The 19604-nt window shown below is 39.1% G+C and overlaps 1 protein-coding gene across 1 annotated transcript in view; it reads right to left on the bottom strand.

Moving 5' to 3' along the window:
- Positions 1-230: 230 nt before the first annotated feature.
- clec16a (C-type lectin domain containing 16A) overlaps positions 231-19604 on the bottom strand; it is a 267248-nt gene continuing 247874 nt past the window's right edge. Inside the window, exon 24 of the mRNA XM_072560020.1 lies at positions 231-4948. Within this exon, the coding sequence (XP_072416121.1) occupies positions 4569-4948 (380 nt within the window). The 3' untranslated portion in view covers positions 231-4568. The remainder of the gene's footprint in view (positions 4949-19604) is intronic.

The raw sequence follows: 19604 nt of genomic DNA, 5'->3' as shown, positions 1-19604 counted from the left end.
AAAGTACATGATGCCACAGTTTCTCAGACTCCGAGTGAATGGCAACACACCGAAAACAAAATTGGTATTTTCCTCAGTGGCCACTTAATTTGATTGCATGGTTAAGAATCTATCCATTGAGTGGGTTAGCTGCCTCTTCGGCCGCTCATTAGCCTTCCTGGAGATCTGTTTTCATGCTATAAACTTGGTACACCGCCTCAAGGGTGCAGTAAAAAAAAACACATTTGAAATGCAAAAGAAAACTTACATTTATTGCCAATGCTTTGATGACAAACAGTTTACATTTGTACGTCTTTCTGTTCTGCCTCTCTCCGTGCATTGTGGATTATCGAGGTCACATGACCCTTGCTTGTGCTACCTGAGCTCATAGTGCAAACACAAGCCTGAATCTGAAAGGAACCTTCATTTTGAAAATAAAAAAAAAGAGTGACTTTTCACATACACACATATGGCAAATTACTTAGTTAAAACATTACCCTAACCTTCCAATATACACATGGTCTAGAATTTCTTTTTATACATCCCCATCAAGGTAATGACATAAGAAACTCTAGATTGAAATACTGCACTGTTAACTAAACGAGAAAAGAAAACATCAATGTAAATATTAGTATTGCTTAATCTGAAAAAGAAAGTTTTTTTTAAACAATCTACACAATGTTTTATTTACAATGATTCTTTTTATCTATTATACAAAACTCATTGAGGGCTGAGAAAATGTGTTCTGTACATTAAGTTCATATATTGTACTAACCTATCCTTTGTTATGCAACAAACAAAATATATTCTGTTTATTGTGCACTGTTTCTTAAACAGTTTTACTTAATGCAGCCAACGTTCATCCTGAAGTTCACACTGGCTGCTACATATTCAGAACATGTCAACTTTTGTGAAGACAATGCTGCTTATGGATGCCTGAATGAATAAGCAATGCATACCTCAAGCTTGGTAAATAACTTGGAAATAAAAAGATGCATCAACATTCCCCCTGGGGTGAAAATGCATCATTATTTTTGATCAGGAGCAGAATAAGTTATACTCAACTACACTCAGCTAAATCTTTCTGTGAACATTACATCTGTTGATTAGCTGAATCCAAGTGATTCAATGAAATAATTAATGTGATCAATCTAAGTTGGTGGGACTGGTGAAATTCAAATAGCCAATCTCCTATCATGAGTTAACATGCTGCAGAATGGGTGTTTTAATACCATGTCAATATTTGACCCAAAAGCAGAAAGATAACTTCACACCAGTACTAAAAAATTTGTCATCTTATCAGAAATTATCAGAATTGGCATTTTGTTTTGATTCAACATCCTCAGATGACCTCCCAATGGTTACCACCCAAAATCACAAATTAAACTTTCCATAAGAAATTTGACATTGGACAACAGCTTTGTAATTTGTACTGTTGCTAGTAAAGGTCCAGTATTGGTAAAAGTAATTTTAGAGTCATAACTCATTGGGCATTCTGAACTCTACAGATTCGTCAACTTGTGTATTAGTCTGATGGCAACAAATGTGAAAGGACAAATTATATTTTCCTTCTGACTTTAGTTCCTGTTGTCTTATTCCGTGACAAATGTTATGAAACAGACATTATTTTGTTTTATGGCTGAACATTTACTTTGATCTTGATCTGATGTGACCTTCCTTCCTGCACAGTTTCACACTGATCATATTATAGATGCATATGGTTCTGAAGCCTTCAATATTAAAAATAGCATACATATTAATTCTTTGTGAGGTTTTGACAAGATCCAGACAGACAGACTGTAAAAGTGCATCTCTGGTTTCTCTACTGTTGTGTGGATTTGTGAAATTAACAAGGTCATGTGAATGTGCTGTGGTACGTGACACAGGATAGGAGCTCATTCCATAGACTTGCTTAGTTTTGTTTTTTGGGGGAATAGTTGATGGTGATCGTGCGATTTGCTGGAGTTAGACTGTTGAGTTAGTCAGATGTACTGTAGGCAATGATATTACATTCCTGGTTCTAACACTGCACATATAGTAGAATTAAAGATTGGGTTAAAATTTCCATAGTAAATGTGAATTGAGAATTAAGGACAAGGTCTGGGTTTTAAATTTGCAGGGATTCTTTACACCACTCCTTTGTTGCACGTGTACAGCATAAACTTGGGAAGCTTGAACCATGGTTTTGTTTGCTGAAGTTTTATAAACTCAATGTCAAGCCAAAGTTAAATGACTTTTCTAAGATAATCATTACCCATGGATATTTTAATTCTGGTGTTAATATTTTTAAGAACATTGTTTATAAGGTGATTAAGTCAACCCATTGCAAGTACTGCACTATATTCCAGAGGATGAGAGTACGGATACTTTGATGTTAACTAGATACTGACTTTTTCAGGTTAGGGAACACTGGCACCACCTGGTTACCTTAGATATTTGATTAGGGAGCTAAATAAAAGGATTTTATAAGGAACAGTATTGGATTTGGGTTCAGCTTCTATAACAATTATCTCCAACATATAGCAGTTTCCAGCACAGAAAAGCATACAAAAGATAAAATGGAACAATCTATTATTTCAATGTCAGAACTGACCATGGTGTCTATAAAAGAGAAAATGTTGCTCATAAATCTATTGCATAAATATTAATAAGCTTCCAACTATTGGCAAGATGGCCAATAAAGGTCAATACTGGACCACTGAACTTTCTAGACTGTAGCTGCATATCAGATTACAAAACATTATAAAACTAATCACAGAACATTGCAGTTAGATTTTGCAAATATGCAGTCATTTCCTTTTTTATTTAATCTGCAAGAATCATGAGAGATCAGGATAAAAATCAGGCACATCCATCCATCCTATGGATAATTTCACTTATTTTATTATTTATCTCACTGTAATTGCATTTTGGTTACTTTATTCCATATTGTTCATCTATGATAATTGAGAATTGTTCCCCTTGTACATTTTTGAGCTTGCTTTGGTTTCGGTTCAAACAGTGCAGGTACTAATGCGGAGTCCCAAGAAACATCGTAACTAGCATTTATAAGTTCTCCTCCCGCACCCCCCCCACCCCGGCATAATCAGTTGGAGATATTTGTTTCCCTCAGATGGAATCATGCTAAAACATAAATACAGTAGTCCTCCCAGGAGAAATTGTGCACAAGTCAGGCAATCAGTGGAGGATTTGAGGCCAAACAAAGTACATATGTCACTGCAAGGATCAACGATAACCAAATCCAAACTTGAACTTGGTCTTTTAATTACCCCACAAATCCACTTGTGTTTCTGGAGAAGTCCAAAGTATTCCTGTGTGTTTGTAAACCCCATTTTTCACATGCTGCTGCTACGATAGTGGAGTACATGGTTTCAGTCAAAGCAACAAATGTTTCTTAGTTTGTCCCTTCTCTCACTCCATCCGTTTTCTAGCTTAGAGGCCAGAGACAACCTAAACATACAACACGTGCCCACTGCAATGATCGAACAAGTGCAAGCATGCAACACACAATGAATACTCTCTAATCTTCATTTTCTGCAGGAAAATAACAGGCCTTTTACCTGGTGTTGTCCTCCTCTTCCCACAACTTTCATTACCTAATGGATTTTGAAACATATACTGCTCCATTAGTAGAAAATACATCAGTGATGTCTGGTAGTCTTGAAACAATGGTATGTGAACCTATACCCATAACAGGCTGTCTTGCAGAAGTCCAAAAATATTAATCTAACCAACTCATGGCATGCCCATGAGTTAATGGAAGAATTCTCTGGAAAATGCTGAGATTCTCAGGCCTTCAGAAGCACCCTGCATATACAGACGTCTATAATGGACATATCCCTACAATTAATGCTAGTGTTGTACCAGTTGGTGGCAGTGACAAATATTTTAATTTTTAAACTTCATGAAACATGTTCCTCTCTGAATTTGTTATTTGTATAAATTGTTAAATATTCCAATAAAAAACTAATGTGTTGCAGATAAATGTCAAGTGCAATTAGTGAAACATTTAAAGTCTATTTAAAATTAATTACAACTTGAGAGTCAATCTATTTTGTGCCTAGATACAATGAGTGCCAGTGTGTTTTTAGTTCATTTTCAAATCTACTAAATTCATTAAATTAAATGAATAAAATTGTTCAGGTGGGATAAAGTGGTAAAATGAGGCTTAGTTTCCAATGTTAAATTTCATAAAATACTTCATCTAGCCGAATAAAAATTCAAAATAGGTGAATAATATAATGCAGAGTGGAAAAAAGTATAGACCTGGGCTGTACATATTTGAACAAAGCAGATAGAACTATCCTCTTACCTACTGAGTTTGAGTCAGTGACAGTGCTTTACTAGGCTTCAGTAGTAAAAGACAAATGTACAAAACGTAGATATCTCAGTATTAGCCGTAACTCCATAGCAACTGAAGGACCATGGCTTCCCTGTTTCAGAATCTACAGAAACTTACAAGCAATTATTCTACTTTGTTGGGGTTCCACAAATCTTTTAGCTTCTCTGTGCAGCTGTGTGAAGACAGCTGGGTTAATTTCCGTGCTTCACTTAACACAAACCTAGATGATTCAAAGGTTACATTGCATTCATTGCGAATGGCTTGCTATTGGCGCAGTTGCTTCAGATTCTTCATTTTCTTCAGCTTCATTGTCTTTTATCCCATTGGATACAGTGGAGGGATGGGTTAAAGTGCTCACACTCCGGATTTGCTGTGCATCAGCAGGTGGCAGAAGTGTCAATGACTCTGTGCTCAAAGCATCTGCGTTGTCATCGGAAATGAGGGATATGGTCGGTTGGTGGGCTGGAGTCAGGCTTGGTGCCAGATTAGTTGCTCCAGGTTCCGAACTGCTGGAGAGATGCTCTCTGCTTGAGCTGCTCTCTGCTGTAAGTGGTGAAGAATGGGCTTCATTTACAAACTCCACTTCATCTGGAGTCAAATGGGGCTGCTCTTGGATGTCAGGTCCATCTAATATCAAAAAGAAAGACATTGTAGGTTCTCTTCATTCAGTAAAATTCCAACTTAAAACTATATAACAACACTTCCTTTCAAAAAATACCCTTAGCCAGATATGTGGCCACTTGCAATTTTTTTTAAGCTTAACCACACTCACAAAAGCTTAATTTGGAAATTACTAAACTACAAGTATACTTAGAGTACTTGTCAAATATGAATTTTTAAAACTTTTTTTTTGTTTATGACTAAGGAGACAGATGAATGTCCAAAATACTCCAGCAACATGCTGAAGTTATTAGACATTTATCAGAACTACAGGGAAATCGTAAGAGATTGTAGCCAATATTGTATTCCAAAGGGGTAACCATAACATCAAAATAAAAAGACCAAGAACATTTATGTTATTTACATTTTACACCTTTCATGTTTAAATGTCCAGTCCTTAACAAATCGTCAACTCTATATTTATTTCTAAGGTCTTCATTTGAAAGCTAATTTAAGTAAATTCTATTGGTTAACATTTAATCTAATCTCATAAGGCTTCACTTTACATTCACATAGAGTATTCCTGTAAGATTTAAAAAAAAGCAAAATTAATGACAGCAAGGCAGAGAAAGAAAATAACCATCAAGCAAAATAGAAAAGCAAAAATACAGAAGTAAGATGAAACATGAAGATGACTTATACAAGCAATGTGTGAACTAATGTCAAAAAGCTGACTATTTAAGATAAGACCTCAGCAAAATGTGATTTTGTTCCCATGCTCTCAATCTGTCATTCTCTCTCCTGTCCCAGGCCTCTCGGGCTTGCTAATACTTGCTGCAGCTGACAAGTGCATAATAATGGCCTGACAATTGTCTCACTTGGAGATAGTGAGGACTGCAGATGCTGGAAAGTCGGACTCACTGAAACGTGGAACTGGAAAAAGCACAGCAGGTCAAGCAGCATCAGGGGAGCAGGAGAATTGATGTTTTGGGCAGGACCCTTCATCTGGACTCGCTTCCCTAGCCTGGCTTCAATTTGTTTCTCTTTACATCTGCATAGCACAATACAGTAAATCTGTCAAAGAACTGACTGAATTTGCATCTAGCAATATAGAACACAATGTAAGGGACTGTCCAGAAAGTATAAAACATTTCAAAAGCAGGGTGGATCCAGTCCGCATACTCTTTTGTGCTGCAAACTGCTTCAGGTTAAGGAGATGACACTGCTGAACATGTAATGTATGTCGGGTATGATGTGCCATTTCACATTCCAAACTCAACACACGCTTTAAAGCGCTTAATGAAAGTTTCTTCACATTCCAAAACCAAAATTTATTTGTGAAGAGGGAACATGTACAAAAGGTTTGGTTATTGAAGAAATTCGGATTGCCTCTTTTTTGATGGCTTTGAGGTTTGGTTAAACATGAGGAGGAGTCAGGAAAGATATCATACATATAATTGCTATCTCAGTGGCATCAATCTCACCTTTGGGGGTGGGGGTGGTTGTGGGGAGGTGAGAAAACAGTATCCAGCGAAGGAGAGAACTGTCAGGTCGACATTATTTAATGAATTAAGTTTCAGGTACTTCCCTTTCCATCAAGGTCTTCAGCTTGGTGGGATGGGTAGAGGAAGAGGTCTGTTTTTTACATTTCCCCATCTTATACACCACAAGCACAAGACATTGTCAGGTGGAACAACAGGGGAAAACAATCAAACTGTAAAGAACATTACAGAATCAGCTAGGGCACGTAATAGCTAGCACTGGCGTTGATGTTCACTTTGGAATTCTGGTTTCATGTTAAGCATACACAAACAAGCATTGCAAAACCAAAGTTGGATGGATACATGGAACAAAGTGACATTTCTGACTGAGACATTGAATCAAAACTAGCAGCGCACACTGTTTAATACAGCACCTGTTACTTTATACTGTCTCTCCATATTCTTTGTAGCAAAGCACAGCACCTCTTACTCATTCGACTTCATCTTCCAACTGTCCACCCACTCCACTGAATCAATGTACTTTTGAAGTTCTAACCGCCCTTCTCACAATTTACAATTCTCCCAAGTTTTCTGTTATCAGCAAGCTTTGAAATTGTTCCCTGTACACCAAGGTCTAGACAATTTATCCACATCAGGAAAAGCAAGGATCTCAATACCAATCCCTGGGGAACTCTACCACAAATTTTGTACTTTGAATTTGCCCAAGTGCCTTGTTAAACCTGCTTAATATCAGCTTCTGACATGTTAAGCAAAGTAGCCGACTTGTTACTTCTTTTTTTGAATAACATCGCTACATTCTCTATCTTTCAATCTGGTACAATTTGACCCGAAACAGCGAGCTTCACAAAATTGAAAGCAATGTCTCAACTACACTACGCTGAAGTCCATCAAGGCCCATTATTTATTCAGCACTGTTTTTCTGGCGATGAGATTTTTCTGAGTCCCTCCCTCCCTTCCATTTCCTGATTTATTGTTGCTTTGGAATGTAACTTATATACTCTATAGTGAAGGCTAATTAAAAATACCTGCTCAATTTATCTGCCATTCATTCCCTTAATTTTCACAAATTTTCCAGTATTCTTTTCTATCAGCCTTGAGCTCACTTTGTTAACTCCTTCTTAAGCATTCCTACAAAAAAATACCATTTACATATTTATGGCTAGATTTCAGTACTCCTTTTTTTGGGATGGTTTAAATAGGGAACATCCAAAGAATGTTATGAACAAGACGATGACAAAGGAAAAGATTGGGCTTTTCAGAGATGCATTCCATAAATTGGGCACAGATACAGAGGATGTGGGCAGGGTTTTTAAATGAGCATATTGTCTCGGTCTTCACAAGGAGGAGGAATGATATAGACAATTCTAGTTAAATACAAGGATTGGAAATATTAGATAAAACATGCATAATGAGAAGGGAAATAATGGAAGGATGATCTCACTGCAGTTCGAATAATCATCATGGCCAGATGTATTGTGTCCTTGGCTTCCTTTAACTACCAAAGAGAAGACATTTTCAACAAACAAGGTTCACTTTCCAATCCTTACTACATACAGGTGAGATACTAGAAGGTTGGAGCTCTGCAAACGTTGTACCATTACTCAAAAAGGGTGTGAGAGATGGGCTAGATAACTGTACTGTGGTAAGTCTGACCTCAGTACTGGGAATATTACGGGAATCAAACACAAAAATCATGAATAACGTTTACAATGGAAGGACATGATTAATCAGGAATAGTCACAGTGTTTTGTTGAGGGGATTTTGTGCATTACTAACTTAATAGATTTATTTTGAGGGAATAACAAAGAGGGTTGTGCAATGGACATTGTCCAATTTTGGCATGGTGTCTCAGTGGTTAGTACTGCTGCCTCAGTGACAGGGACCAGTTTCGATTCCAGCCTTGGGCAAGTGTTTGTATGGAGCTTGCACATTCTCCCGGTGTCTGCGTGGGTTTCCTCTGGGTGCTCCGGTTTCCTCCCACAGTCCAATGACATACAGGATAGGTTGATTGGTCATTGCTACATTGCCCATAGTGACCAGGGATGTGCAGGTTAGATGGATTAGCCATGGGAAATGTAGGGTTACAAGGATAGCAGGTGTGAGAGTTGTTGGGATGCTGTTTGGAGGATCAATGTGGACTAATAGGGCTGAATGGCCTGTTTCCACACTAAAGGGATTCTATTATGGTTTTAATTAAGCATTTGACAAGGTCTCACATTGCAGGCTGGTCAGGTAAATTATAAAGCTCATGAGATACAGGGATATGTGGTGAGTTGGATCCAAAATTGGCTCCCTCCCAGGGAAAAAAGGTAACCATTGACAGACGTTGTGTGACGGGAAAGTGGTTTTAGTGGGGTCCCACAGACTCAGTGTTATGTGCCTTGAAATTTGTGATATACGGTAATGGTTTACATTTAATGTGGAAGGTATGGTTGGGAAATTTATAGATGACACAACAATAGGCAAGTAGTTGAGAGTCAACAGGTTGGATGTTGATGCAAGATTATTTCAATGGCTTGGGTGTGCGCACATGTGGATAAGCACAAGGTGAGATGTTTGGAGAAGGATAACAAAATAAGGGAATAAAAAGTAAGTAGAAGGTTATTAAGAAGGTTAGAGGAAGTGATACATCTTGGAGTGCACATGCCCACAGGTCCCTGAAGGTGGCAGGTCAAGTAATGAAAGCATAAGAGAAAGTTGAAGCAGGAATGCACCCCTGGAATTATCCAAAAAACTGGCCACATCACAGCTAGACTTGTGTACAGTTCTGGTCACTATATTACAATAAGAACATTACTATTTTAGAGAGAGAGTATAGAGGAGACTTACAGACTGTTGCAGGGTCTTGAAAATTGGAATTACGAGGAAAGATTGGATTGGCAGGGGTTGTTTTCTTTACAATTTGGAGAATGATAGGTGAATAATTGAGGTGCTTGGACTGAGCAGACAGGGAACTAGGGATGGGCAATAAATGCTGGCCAGCCAGCCAACAATACCTGCAAGTAAATATACAAAATGGCTATGGACCAGATGCTGAGAAGTGGGGTTAGAATGGGTGGCTAGTTTATTCAGTTGGCACAGTCAAGAGGGGCTAAATGGCCTCTTGCTATGCTGTAAATTTTTCATGGTTTGTGGCAAGTCACATTCACACCACACAAGAGCCAGGCAATGACCACTGTCAATGTGAGAGAAATCAAAAATTTCCCATGGCATTCAATGGCATTGCCATCACCAAATCCTCCATTATCAGCATCCTCATCATTGACTAGAAAACTGGTCAACTGATAACTTTTTGGAGAGGATACGGAGACACATGATTTGTTCACATCTGGAAATGAATGGACTTGTTAGTGATAGCCAGCATGGGTTTGTGCTGGGAAGGCCATGTCTCACCAACCTGTTTGAGATTTTTGAGGTGGTGACAAGATGATTGATGAGGAAAGGGCAGCGGACGTTGTCCACATTAACTTAAAGGTGGCATTTAATTAGGCAGGCTAGTACAAAAGGTAAAACGGGATCCTGGATAAATACAAAACTGAGTTTGTCATTTAAGACAGAGAGTAGTGGTGCAAGGGTGCTTTTTGGAATAGAGATCAGTAACTAGTGGTATTCCATAGGGATCAGTGCCAGGACCTTTGTTTGTAGTATATATAAATTACCTGGAGAGAAGCATAAGTGGGCAGATTGGTATGTTTGTGGATGACACCTAAACTGGTGGAGTTACAGTCAGTGAGGATTGTTACAGGATATAGTGGGGTAGATTGATTGCAGATTTGGACAGAGAAATTGCAGATGGAGTTTAGTCCAGACAAATGCGAAGTGATGCATTTTGGTAGATCAAATTTAGGTACAAATTGTACAATAAATGGCAGAACCCTTAGGAGCATTGACATGCAGAGGAATCTGGGAATACAGGTGGACAAGGTGGTCAAGAAGGCATACAGCATGCTTACATTCATTGGTAGGGGTTTCAAATTTAAAAGTTGGCAATTTATGTTACTGCTATATAAAACATTACTTACAACATTTGGAACATTGCATGCAGTTCTGGTCGCCACACTACCAGAAGGGCATAGCTGCTTTGGACAGGGTGTAGAGGAGGTTTATCAGGATGTTCCTGGTTTGGAGGGGTTCAGTTATGAGGAAGGGTTGGATAAGCTCAGACTTGGAAAGATGGAGGCTGACGGGTGACCTGATAGAGGTTTACAAAATTATGAGAGGCATACACAGTGTGGATAGTCAGAGGCTTTTTCCCCCAAGGTGGAAAGGTCAACTACAAGAGGGCACGGGGGGAAACTTTAGGGGAGAAGTATGGGGAAAATTTTTCACACAAAGGGTAGTGGGTGCCTGGAAAGCATTGCCTGGGAGGTGGTGAAAGCAAGCACATTAGCCTCGAATTTCTGTCCCTGGCCCTGCCAGAAACAGAACTGAGTCAACCTTATTAATACTTTGACTACAACAGCAGTTTAACAGGCTAGGAATTCTGCAGTTCACCATCCATGAGGAGTATGTTGCAAAACCCTTCACCTGTCTGCATTTATACTATTCCAGCAACACTCAAGAAGCTCTATGTTGTTAAGGACAAAGCAGTTCACTTGATCGGCATCCTATGCACTACATTAAATGTTCAATCTCTTCACCACAACGTATAGTAATCTCTGGTGTACTATATACAAGATGCACTGCAAAAATTCGTTGAGTGTACTTTGAAGGGATTATCCTTAGCCAAGGCCTTGACCACCTCCGTGGACAGGGTCAGTAGGTGCACTGGAATACCAATATCTAATAAGTGTCCTTCCAAGACCACACAACAACCTGATTTGAAACAATATTTCTGTCCTCACTGCTGCTGGACTAAAACCCTGCATCTCCTTTCCTAACAGTGTGTGGGTGTCTCTGCAACAGATGGTTTGTAATGATTCAAGGAGGTCCTTCTCAAGAGCAATTAGGATTGGGCAACAAATGCTAGCCTTGGCAGTGCCACATTCATCCCATGAAAGAGTAAATAAATCCATCCTGCTTAGAGTCATAGAGATGTACAGCACAGAAACAGACCCTTCGGTCCAACTCATCCATGCCAATCAGGTATCCTACATTAATCTAGTCCCATTTGCCAGCATTGAGAACATATCCCTCTAAACACTTTCTATTCATCTACCCATCCAGATGCCTTTTAAATGCTGTAATGGTATCAGCCTCCACCACTTCCTCTGGCAGCTCATTCCTCTGCGTGAAAAAGTTATCCCTTAGATCCATTTTAATACGTTCCCCTCTCACCCTAAACCTATGCCCTCTAGGTCTGGACTCCCCCAAACTTGGGGAAAGACCTTATCTATTTACCCTATCTATGCCCCTCATGATTTTATAAACCTTTATATAAGGTGACCCCCTCAGCCTCCAACGCTCCAGGGAAAACAGCCTATTCAGCCTCTCCCTATAGCTCAAAACTTGCAATTTGTTACATCCTCAAAGAATTCTAATTTTGTCAAAAATATTACCCTTTTATAAAACCATAATGATTGTGTTCTGATTTCTTTATAAATTCTGCCACTCTCCTTTCTCAATAATGAGCCATTTCCCCAATAACAGCTGTTGAGCTGAATGACTTCTCATTTCCTCCTTTCTGTCACAGGGGTGTTACATTTGGGGTTTTTCCAGAATCTAGGAGTATTGGAAGGCTCCAATCAATGTAAACACACTGTCTGTCGCCATTTCCTTTGAGGTTTTAAGAATGCAGACTACTAGGTTCAGGGAACCGCTCAGCCTTTAGTCCCAAATAGGTTCCTAGCTCTTTTCACTGCACTAGTGAGTCCAGAACCTCCAGCTGGCCACAGTCTTGGGGGCCAAACTCAAAGTCATCCCAAGTTTCACATTATTTTCATCGGGGAGAAAAGAATTAGGACAAAAATGTGAAACAGCACTTTGCTTGATAATCACTGGCAAAATGGATTAATGCAGCTTTAAAGAAAAGTGTAATTTTAGTAATTTTATAAGGTTCCAGTTGAGAATGAAGCTGATAAGATGTGGATTCATTGCTGTGATTTTGTCAATCCCTAAATTAATAATTTATAAACTTAATGTTATATTGATAGAAATTTAATGCAAATCATAGAATCCCAAAAGTGTGGAAACAGGCTGTTAGGCCCAAAAGTCAATACCGACCCTCCGAAGAGTAACCCACCCAGACCCATTTCCTACCCTATTATCCTATATATACCCTTGACTAATGCAGCTATCGTACATATCCCTGAATATTATGGGCAATTTAGCATTGCCAATTCACCTAACCTGCACACCTTTGGATTAGTGGGAGGAAACCAGAGCAAAAGAAGTTGTCTCTTAGGTCGCTTTTAAATTTTTCCCCTCTCACCCTAAACCTATGCCCTCTAGTTCTGGGACTCACCCAAACTAGGGGATAGACCTTGTCTATTTACCCTATTCATGCCCCTCATGATTTTATAAACCTCTAAGGTCACCCCTCAGCCTCCAACGCTCCAGGGAAAACAGCCCCAGCCTATTCAGCCTCTCCCTCTAGGGAGAAAACTGTCACAGACATGAGGAAAATATGCAAACTCCACACAGTTGCCCAATGGTAGAATCGAACCCAGGTCCCTGGTGCTGTGAGGCAGCAGTGCTAACCACCAAGCCACCCCATCTTGATGGGCTGAAGGGTCTTTTGTTGTAGGCCTCTATAATTCTGTGAAGTAAGGCCTTTGCTGCAGAGATGCAATGGTAGGAATGATGAACAAAAATCATTCTGGCCTAGTTGGATGAAAAGGTTGGTTACCATGCACCAAGGCTACGAAGTGGCCCGCAGGAATTGTTTTGTGGAACAGAAGTTTATGGCACATTGACTTAAACACATCTTTGCTAACCACAGAAAAAAGCCGAGGGGGCTTCAGGAATTCAGCCTCCTTCGATAATGAAACTTGTGGTCCATCAATTGTTTGTGCATTTAACTGCATCTTTTCCCAAGGACCAATCACATGCTACAGTACATTTATGGAAACGCCAGTCAATATCTGATTTGAATCCAAGAGGAAAAAAACTCTAATAATTAATTTTAGAATTCTGTATATCTGATTGCTCATATTTGAAACAATGAATGAGAATTGATTAGCTTTGTGGGCACATTTTTTTCAGTTTTTGGCTAACTTATAATAGTTAAAAGAATCCTCTAGAATCTTTCTTGACACCTCGATAATTTTTTTCCTGGATCTGTTAAAGCAGTAAACTTGAGAAATAGTGGGGGGACAAAAAGCCTCATTTTGCACAATTAAAAAGTATCCTAAAGCCAGAGATTACATTGTATTTGCAGATTAACATTTCAGATAACTGGGTACAAGACTGGAGTATATATCAGCGAGGTAAAAACAATGACTGCAGATGCTGGAAACCAGATTCTGGATTAGTGGTGCTGGAAGAGCACAGCAGTTCAGGCAGCATCCAAGTAGCTTCGAAAGCTACTTGGATGCTGCCTGAACTGCTGTGCTCTTCCAGCACCACTAATCCAGAATATGGAGTATATATCAGTTGATACTTTGATTACTATTACAGACATTTGAATATATTTCCATGTCAGGCCTCTAAAAGGATTTGAGAAAAGTGATGACAAATGGAGCTGGGAAGAAAAACTAAGTGGAAGACATATCTAGAGATAGATCTAAGCAAGCAAAATCATCAAAACAAATTTGTAGAACCATTGTGCTGCATGGGCTTTTTGGAATCAATACATGTTTATCAGATTTCAACACTATCTAAAATCAAGGCAATAAACAGGGACAAACCAGGGCTGGAATGTTTCACTCGCCAACTTGCCAAGACTGAGGTTATTGCACAACTTTGATTGTGCTGGAAAGAAAGCATCTTGCTAACTTAAATATACCATCAGTGTGACTCATCCTCCAACTCCAATCCTGCATTGTATATTTCTGATTTTTTTGTTCCATTGGAGCTCTTCCCTGCACCACTCACTAGCTATTATCAACGTCAAATCTCTGTTTTACTATGATTCTAAACAATTACTGGCCTCTTCTTTTGGGGAGTGAATAATATGGCAGTTCTATTTTTAAGCTTCCGCTATAAGGAATAGAAAACATTTTTCCAGCCCTGGGATAAACTTGTAAGTATTGAACCACATTCCTTTTGTTTGCACATAAAAATTTCAACCTGAAACTCTGTGGATCCACACATTAATGGCCCAGCCCTCAATTTGAAGATAATCCAATAGATTTATGAAAAAGATAACAATTTAATTATTTAGACAATATAATTCTGATTGTTCCCATATGATGGTTTATGTAGGTACTTATTGCTTTCTGCTCGCCTTTTGTGGTTTCTCTATAGCTCCTATTGAACAGTGGGTTCAGAGTCTGGATACTTTAAGATGCAGGTCAAGAACTGTTTCAAAATATTTGAGACATTACTATTTTATTCTAAGTGGAGAAAAAAAAGAGGCATTTTTGCCAACAGGCGTCATTTGCAGCAAAATTTTACCACTGTGTACGAAAACCCCAAACAAGAACAAAAGCAAAATTGTTTGCATCCTTTAAGGGGCAAGATACTATTTTTAAAAAATACCATTGCATTATATATGTTTTGCAATTTCACTTTTTTATTTTATACTGATACAGGCTTGGAGAATTTATTGAACTGGAAGTGTGAGGGATTAAATTAGCAGTGAGCTTTAACTTGGGCATGCTTCAACATTGGAGAAAGTGAGGACTGCAGATGCTGGAGATCAGAGGTGAGAGTGTGGTGCTGGAAAAGCACAGCAGGTTGGGCAGCAACAGAGGAGCAGGAGAATCGACATCCGAGGCTTATGTCCAAACGTTGATTCTCCTGCTCCTTGGATGCTGCCTGACCTGCTGTGCTTTTCCTGCACCACACTCTCGACCATGCTTCAACATTGCTGTCCTGTCAAATTTTGTTTCAGAATCTCCTGCAAAGTGCCTTGGGATGTTTTCCTATATTAAAAGGTGCCATGCAAATGCAAGTTGCTCTTGTAGTCACATTAATGAATCCTCTGAAAAGCAATTATGTTGATTGATGAAATGAAACAAATCATTAAAAGAACAGAAAGACAGAGATAAAACATGTGACCAAATTCTCTAATGGTTCTACTTTTCAAGTGGCAAGTCTGATAGCAAAAACAGAGTGGAAAGCCAATAAACTACACTTGACCGAAACACCAAACAAGGGGATTAAACTAATTAAGTCAGGAATGGCAGAAGTTAGTGATGGACAGACTCAAGACATACAATCAGCTAATTGGAGTGTCAGTACTTTTATTCCTAAGATCTAACTTACTCTAAATGTTTGTAGAAATCACTTGTTACTGGATTGTTTAGTGCAATAATAAAGAGTAGCTTCGGCCATCAAAGTTTGAGACATTTTCTCAATTAGTACCGAATAGGATAGTTATTTACATTTGGGTCATTACAAATCTGTTGTACGACTTCAGTACGTACTGTTTAAAAAGTCTTTTCTCCCAAACTTTCTGAAATATCACTAATTATTGTTTACATTTTAAATCGGTTGATATTTTCAGGTTCAATTTTGAGGATTGTGGTCCTATTGCTCATCCATATATTCTTGCATGCCATACAAAAAAAGTTACTTGGTCTGAATTCAAGTAAATAGACTATAGGAATATTGAGGAATAAACTAAATGATGAGAGGCTGGGGGAATGCAACATAAACCTGCCTGTGTTTGCACTGTGTGAGCTGTTGCCTGGAGGCCTAAACCCAGTGTCCGCCACGACTCTCAGCCTCTGAAAGACTAAATACTCGCCGTCTTCCTCTCCTGCCAGACCTTACTAAAAAGGAGTAGAACAGAGGGACAGATCACAGTGAAAGTACGACAATGGGATAGAAAGAAGTGGATTTGCTCACAGGTACATTTCAGCAGCTAACAAACAATAATGGTTACTTAAAATTCAGTCCACAAAACAATGGCATGGCATTTCAACATACAATGATGCTTCTTAGCTCTTAGCCACTGGCATCTCCAGGTCTTTAAATGGATCAATTTGGCTTTCACAGAAAAGGTAGTTAAGAGCTACAGAGGCAAGTTCACACAGCAAAGCAATACTGTATGCACACAAAAAGGAAGCTCAAAAAACAATACCATTCCTGTAAACAACAAAAGGAATTGGATTAAGAAGGCATCTCAATGTAAAATATCTTCTGCTAATAAAGGTGAAAGAAAAACAATATTAGTACAAAACCTTTCAAAAAATACTAGTAAATTTAATGCCTTATACAGTGAACTCTGGAGTGTCAAATAAAATTACATTGATTTAAAGCTATTCTTTGAAATGTTTTTGAAAGATTATATTTTTAAAAAAATACTGTTCGTGAGCAACTTTAAAACAAAACATGGGTCATAGTGTAAAGGTTTTAAGCAACATCTAATGCAATGTAGCACGTGAGAATATTTTTCTCCCACTCAATGATAAAATACTGCCCTCATATAGTACTCAAATCCATCATTACCTCATCAGCTGCTTTTGCAACATTCATTCTAAATGCATCAGTAATCATTCCAATGAAAGCTGTTCAAAAATGGATTTCCTTTCTAATAATTTTTACAAAATCTTTACCAGTGACAGTGAAGCAATGGCGATATATTGCCAGTCAGGATGACAAGTGACTAGAAATGGAGGTTGTAAGTCATGGTGTTCCTATGTATTTTCTGCTTCCACATCATTTTTAAAGTGGGTTTTGGAGTGTGCTGTCTAAGGACCCTTAGTGAAAATCTGCAGTGCATCTTCTATATACTGCACACTGTTGCCACACTGCATTAATACTGGAGGGAATGAGTGTTTGTGGATGTGGTGCTTTGTCTTGAATGGTGTCAAGTTTTGGGAGTGTCATTACAGCTGAACTCATCTAAGCAAGCACCGTGTTCCATCACACTGACTTGTGCTTTGTAGAAGGTGGACAGACTTTGGGGAGTCAGGAGGTTGAGTTATTTGCTGCAGGATTCTTAGCCTCCAACCATCTCTTGTAGCCATTGTACTTAAATGGATAGGCCAGTTTGGTTTCTGGTCTGTGGTAACCCCTAGAATGCCAAAAACTCCTGCTGCATCTCAATACCAACCAATCAGTATCCTCTTGTTGTGCTGCATAAATTGGTGTTCTTTTTCTAAGCTTGGTTTCTTGTGTCCAAGGCTTGATGAGCACATGATGAAAAACTTCCATTTCATGTCTCTTTTCAGAATGTTGGAGTTCTGTATAATCAGGCAATTGTTTCAACACTTCCATTGTTTCTTGTGAATTTCCCAGGCTCAAATGTGAAAGTCAGGAAGTTATGGATTCAAGGCAAAGGTCAAACATAACTTCACTTTACACTCCCGCTGCCCACTCTCAATATTACAGGACCAACATTTACTGATCAGCATGAAATTTTCCACTCTCACAGATGTGACACTGAGGTCCAAGAGAATTTGGTGTCAATTGTTAAATTTGGTGAACTTTCCACTGTGAAACATCAATCAATAAGAACGGGGTCAACAATGTTCAAGCTCATTTAAAATAAGACACTTGCAATGAGCAGATCAGGAGCATATCCCTCAATATGACCCATTATGATCAGTTGAGTTGAAGGGACAATGTACAGATGTGGTGGCCAAGTAACAAATGCATGCAATCTTGAAGAATTAAAATCTTTTTGAGTCAATCCTTTAATCTGCAGCTGACAATGAGATCCTTTTTAAATACACTGCCTGGTAATGCTGTCTTAGAAAAGAAGATTCTCTTTAGAGTATAGGGATGACAAAATCAGCATCATTCAGAACTCCTCAGACTTTGAAGCACTGCATGCCCAAATGCAGCAATGTTCTGGACAATATCAAGTTTGGGCTGTTAAGGGACATGTAACATTTACGTTACACCAAGTGCCAGTCAATGACCATCTCTAACAATCATCAACGACCATGGGTGAGGTGCCAGAAGACTGGAAGTTGGCTAATATAGTGCTATTAATTAAGAAAGGCTGCAAGGAAAATCCAGGTAACTATAGACTGGTGAGTATTTACATGCATTTGCAAAGGCAAGGACTAATTAGGGATAATCAACATGGCTTTGTGCGTGGGAAATCATGTCTCAGTAACTTGATAGCATTTTTGAAGAAGTGACAAAGAAGATTGATGAAGGTAGAGCAGTAGATGTTGTCTACATGACTTCAGCAAAGTCATGGTGTTCGACATGGTTTCGCATGATAGACTGGTTTGTAAGGTTAGATTACATGGGATCCGGGATTACTAGCCAATTGGATACAAAACTCACACGACTGTAGAAGACAGAGGGTGGTGGTGGAGGGTTGCTTTTCAGACTGGAGGCCTGTGACCAGCAGTTTGCCATAAGGGTGGTGCTGGGTCCACTGCTTTTCATCATTTATATAAATGATTTGGAAATGAATCTAAGGGGCATGGTTAGTAAGTTTGCAGATGACAACAACATAGGTGGTACAGTGAACACTGAAGGAGGTTATCTCAGAGTACAACGGGACTTTGATCTGATTGGCCAATGGGCCGAGGAATGACTGATGGATTTTAATTTAGATAAATGTGAGGTATTTTTGGGAAGGGAAACCAGGGCAGGACTTGCACAATTAATAGTAGGGGCCTGGGGAGTGTTGCTGAACAAAGAGTCCTGGGGGTATGGGCATAGCTCCTTAAAATGGAGCTGTAAGTAGGCAGGGTGGTTTTTAAGCATGCTTGCCTTCATTGGTCAGAACATTTGAGTACAGGAATTGGGACATCATGTTACAGCTGTACAGGACATTGGTGAGGCCACTTTTAGAATATTGTGTATAATTCCGGTCACCCTTCTAAAAGAAAAATGTTGTTAAGTTTGACAGGGTGCAGAAAGGATTTACAAGGATGCTGCCAGAACTTTGGAGGGGGCGGGGGGGGGGGGGGGGGGGGGGGGGGAAGGGTGAATAGGCTTGGACTGTTTTCCCTGGAGCATTGTAACCTTATGGAGGTTTATAAAATGATAAGGAGCATGGACGGTATCCTTCAGATGATACACATTGTTATCTCTGAGTGTCAGTGGTAGGAGGAGCGAGTGTTTTGAGGTTGTGGGGTCAATGAATAGCGAAGGTGGGGGAGCCCAAAACTAGAGGGCATAGGTTTAAGGTAAGAGGGGAAAGATTAAAAAAAGACCTGTGGAGT

This window comes from Chiloscyllium punctatum, chromosome 40 (assembly GCF_047496795.1).
Source record: "Chiloscyllium punctatum isolate Juve2018m chromosome 40, sChiPun1.3, whole genome shotgun sequence".
NCBI lineage: Eukaryota > Metazoa > Chordata > Chondrichthyes > Orectolobiformes > Hemiscylliidae > Chiloscyllium > Chiloscyllium punctatum.
Note: the sequence above shows the minus strand (reverse complement) of the source record. Positions and strands in the feature narration are given on the sequence as shown.